This window comes from Perkinsus marinus (assembly GCF_000006405.1).
Source record: "Perkinsus marinus ATCC 50983 genomic scaffold scf_1104296931648, whole genome shotgun sequence".
Classification (NCBI taxonomy): Eukaryota; Perkinsozoa; order Perkinsida; family Perkinsidae; genus Perkinsus; species Perkinsus marinus.
Window position 1 is genome coordinate 38,494 of NW_003215684.1, and position 3,197 is coordinate 41,690.

The following is a 3,197-nucleotide window of genomic DNA, read 5'->3' on the forward strand; positions in this document are numbered from 1 at the left end:
GCACCAGCGCCATACCCAAACGTGTACTCAGAGCTAGCAGTATCAGCCGCCAACAGCAGACGTGAACCGACTTCTCGCCGAGACCTGAGAGGTCCATTCGAAGTCTCTCACCCAGCCAGCCCTACAGCGAAAAGCAGGCCCTCCCCCCATATGATCCAGAAATGTCGTTCTCCATGGAACCGTACCTGGGATGACATACGGAGGACCATAGCTCGCCTCGAATACCACATCGGACTTACCCGAGATTCGCTAATGACTGCGGCTTCAAGTTCGAGAGACTGGGGATTCACGGTATTGGCAGATACCTCTCTCGGACGCGTATGTTTGATCTCGCTATGAGAGGAGCAGAAGCTTACCACCATGCCCCGTTCTCGGTAAAGCTGAGGTCCTGGCATAAGAATGACGCTACCAGGGATCGAACCAGGGACCAACCTGTAGTGAGACCGACACAGATACTCAACGGAGTATCCTTTCCTCTGTTTATCTTGGTGAAGTCGTCCACTGTGATTCGGATAGCAACAGAATGGCCTTTCAAAAAGGGAGGGATCGCACATAGCGTTTGACCTGTACGAACAGCTAACGTCTGTCCATGCAAATGGCTTGCTTCAATTCCACTGCATGATGCAATGACACTAAACCCAGCATCCCTACCGATAACGTCATCACCCTCATCAGAACAAACAGTAACAAGGGGGCCAACAACAACAGGCTGCCTCTCTCCAACATCGAGACTCCTCTCCTTGAAGGCGCGAGGTATCGCCGATCGACTCGGTGGAAGAGGAGCTGGGGACGGCAAAGGCAGTTGTGGCTTTCTCTCCTTCTTAGTAAGGCATGGTCTAAGAGTGACCCCATCCACCAAATTCGACACTCTAGTAGATACTTTTCCTCATCGTTATGATAGGTCTCAGCTGAATACGTCACCGTAGTTAGCGTTGACTGCGACAGAAGAGGAGAGGGCGCTAACTGTGGGGCCTCCGCCTTATCTAAATAGCCATCAAACTCGACACTGCCAACAAGCAGCATTTTCCCCACCCATGAAGAGAAGGAAGTCCTCTGCTCGTTGCCGATCTTCCATCCGCTGCTCAGCCGCACTCACAGTAGTCTTTAGGACTTCAATCCCCGCCGATGGCGTCTTCCTCTCCACTCGGCGGTCCTGTGGGGTATCAGATGCGCTCTTTTTATTATAGTAATAATCTCGAGATAGGCAGTTGACGACGTTAGGCACTAGATGGGACCATCCAGAGCTAGTGGAGGTATTCTTATAGCCGAGATCGTTATGGTGGTGTTCAGGGTTCATTTCTAACAGGTAAAGCAAGCAATTGTTATCGTTAACGTAGTAGTCGTCGTCGTGGTGGTGGTAGTAGATTCTAGGTTCTTGGTGGGCGACAGAGGAGGCAGTAGCAGACAAGATAGGAGCTAACAACACCACTCAATCGAGGGTGTAAAATCAACCTAATAGAAACATACAATAACCCCTCCTTCGATTTACCCCTCCAATAAGTTCGATAGCGGGCGTACTGTCGTTAGCAACGACTCTTCACACAATGCCGTTGCCTCTTTCCAGCGGCTTGCTAAACCAATCCTAAATTACGCCTGCTCGCCTGGAGAGAGAGAATCGTGACCTGTGTGTTTTGATTTCATCGAAGCCTCAATAATCTGCCTGCCGAGCAAACTCAGATCACACTCGACCATATTTCTCGTGCCGCGAGAAGATGAAACACCAGGGACGTGAAGACTCCCAACGCAACAGTGATCGAGGTTGTGAAGCCTCCTTGGAAACTCACTGGACAGAGTATATCTTCATCTTCCGTAGCCGACTAAATAAGGAGAACATCACATGATCGGATGCTCAACCGACACCCTATACGAGAGATATGAAGGGAGACACATAATAACATACCACCCCAACGTCAACAAAGCTCTATTTCAAACAAGCAGTATCATCTAAGCCAAGCTTACTTGATTGCTGCTGCCAACTCAAGCTTCCGAGGATACGAATAGTACCCAGCGGGATAACTAGCCCTCTGCACTGCATCGAGGCCCGTCTTATACCTACAACGAGTACTCCACCCTCCCCCCTACCACAGCCTCCTCTCACTCATCTCCTCGACCTGTTGGATAGGCATGTCGATGAATCTCCTCGTAAAACCGATCAAGAACGTCAGACAACCTACGGGAATGAAAATCACGATCATAAAATGCCTGCCGCCATATTGCTAGAGTGCTCGACAAGTGGTTACCAATAAGATTGCTCCTCTCGTTGGGTACACTCTTATGCAAGTGGAGCTCAGACACATCAGACCCATCCAAATACACCCCCCCCCGGTAATGGTTTAACACGTAATAATGTAATACACGTATGGGAATGCGGCCTCCCTTGCAGCTCTACCCGACGACCTACCTCCTTCCTCTAGTGTAATCCTTCTCAGCTAGTGTCTGTATAGCATCAGCAATAGCCCTAGCCTGGCCCGTCTCCACAAGCTGTTCCACGTTGGTGAGCTCAATCTCCGTCCATCCATAGGAAATACATCGCAATGATTTCGACTGTACTTTGCCTGATACAGATATACAATAAAGTTATTCAACTCATTGAGAATCACAATTCCACAACAATAAACTCCGACGCCTCAGTAGTGTTGGAGTAGGAATATATCTCCGCTTCCCTCACCTGAGCTCAGGAGTTTCCTCACTAGTCATAGGAGTTCAAATACGGGTAGAATTAGGTAGAAGTGTACACGAACAAATGAAAATTTTCATATTATCACCAACACACGTAGTTGACCATATGCCCATTTTCCCACTACAGACCTCCTCCCTACCATCAGCTCGTAATGTATGAGGATCGAGGCACCTCCCACGAAGGCCCGTAAAGATATTCTCATCAACTTCCGGGATAGTAAGATGCACATCATCATCAGCCGCGATCTGCTTGGCTCGACTAGTCACATCATAAGGCACATACTGGTCCATCATCCTATACACGCACATCTTTATCATCATACCACCAACACCTTCCATCTTACACGACAGTATCAGCCACATGGAAGTAGTCTCCCGACCCACCAATGACCATAACCGTACTTACTCCCACTCGATCGCTCAACGTCCTATTAAAATATACGTTTGCTTTCCCCAGTTCACTCCAGGAGTTTCCTCGCTCATCATACAAATTCGGCTAGGAGTTTACAATATATCAT

At 48.7% G+C, this 3,197-nt stretch overlaps 2 protein-coding genes across 2 annotated transcripts in view; both read right to left on the minus strand.

The window, feature by feature from the left end:
* Positions 1–1,454, minus strand: part of Pmar_PMAR028383 (hypothetical protein) — a gene marked incomplete at its 3' end in the record, with an annotated part of 4,374 nt that extends 2,920 nt beyond the window's left edge. The window contains exons 1-7 of the mRNA XM_002786267.1: positions 1,033–1,454; positions 881–983; positions 652–836; positions 433–564; positions 240–388; positions 112–185; positions 16–84 (exon numbers count right to left, since the gene is read on the minus strand). Of these exons, the coding sequence (XP_002786313.1) occupies positions 16–84; positions 112–185; positions 240–388; positions 433–564; positions 652–836; positions 881–983; positions 1,033–1,297 (977 nt within the window). The 5' untranslated portion in view covers positions 1,298–1,454. The remainder of the gene's footprint in view (positions 1–15; positions 85–111; positions 186–239; positions 389–432; positions 565–651; positions 837–880; positions 984–1,032) is intronic.
* Positions 1,455–1,780: 326 nt separating this feature from the next.
* The window catches only part of Pmar_PMAR028384 (hypothetical protein), a gene marked incomplete at both ends in the record, with an annotated part of 1,650 nt that continues 233 nt past the window's right edge, over positions 1,781–3,197 (minus strand). Inside the window, 6 exons of the mRNA XM_002786268.1 lie at positions 1,781–1,817; positions 1,960–2,052; positions 2,099–2,170; positions 2,402–2,555; positions 2,820–2,974; positions 3,024–3,175. Coding sequence (XP_002786314.1) covers positions 1,781–1,817; positions 1,960–2,052; positions 2,099–2,170; positions 2,402–2,555; positions 2,820–2,974; positions 3,024–3,175 — 663 coding nt within the window. The remainder of the gene's footprint in view (positions 1,818–1,959; positions 2,053–2,098; positions 2,171–2,401; positions 2,556–2,819; positions 2,975–3,023; positions 3,176–3,197) is intronic.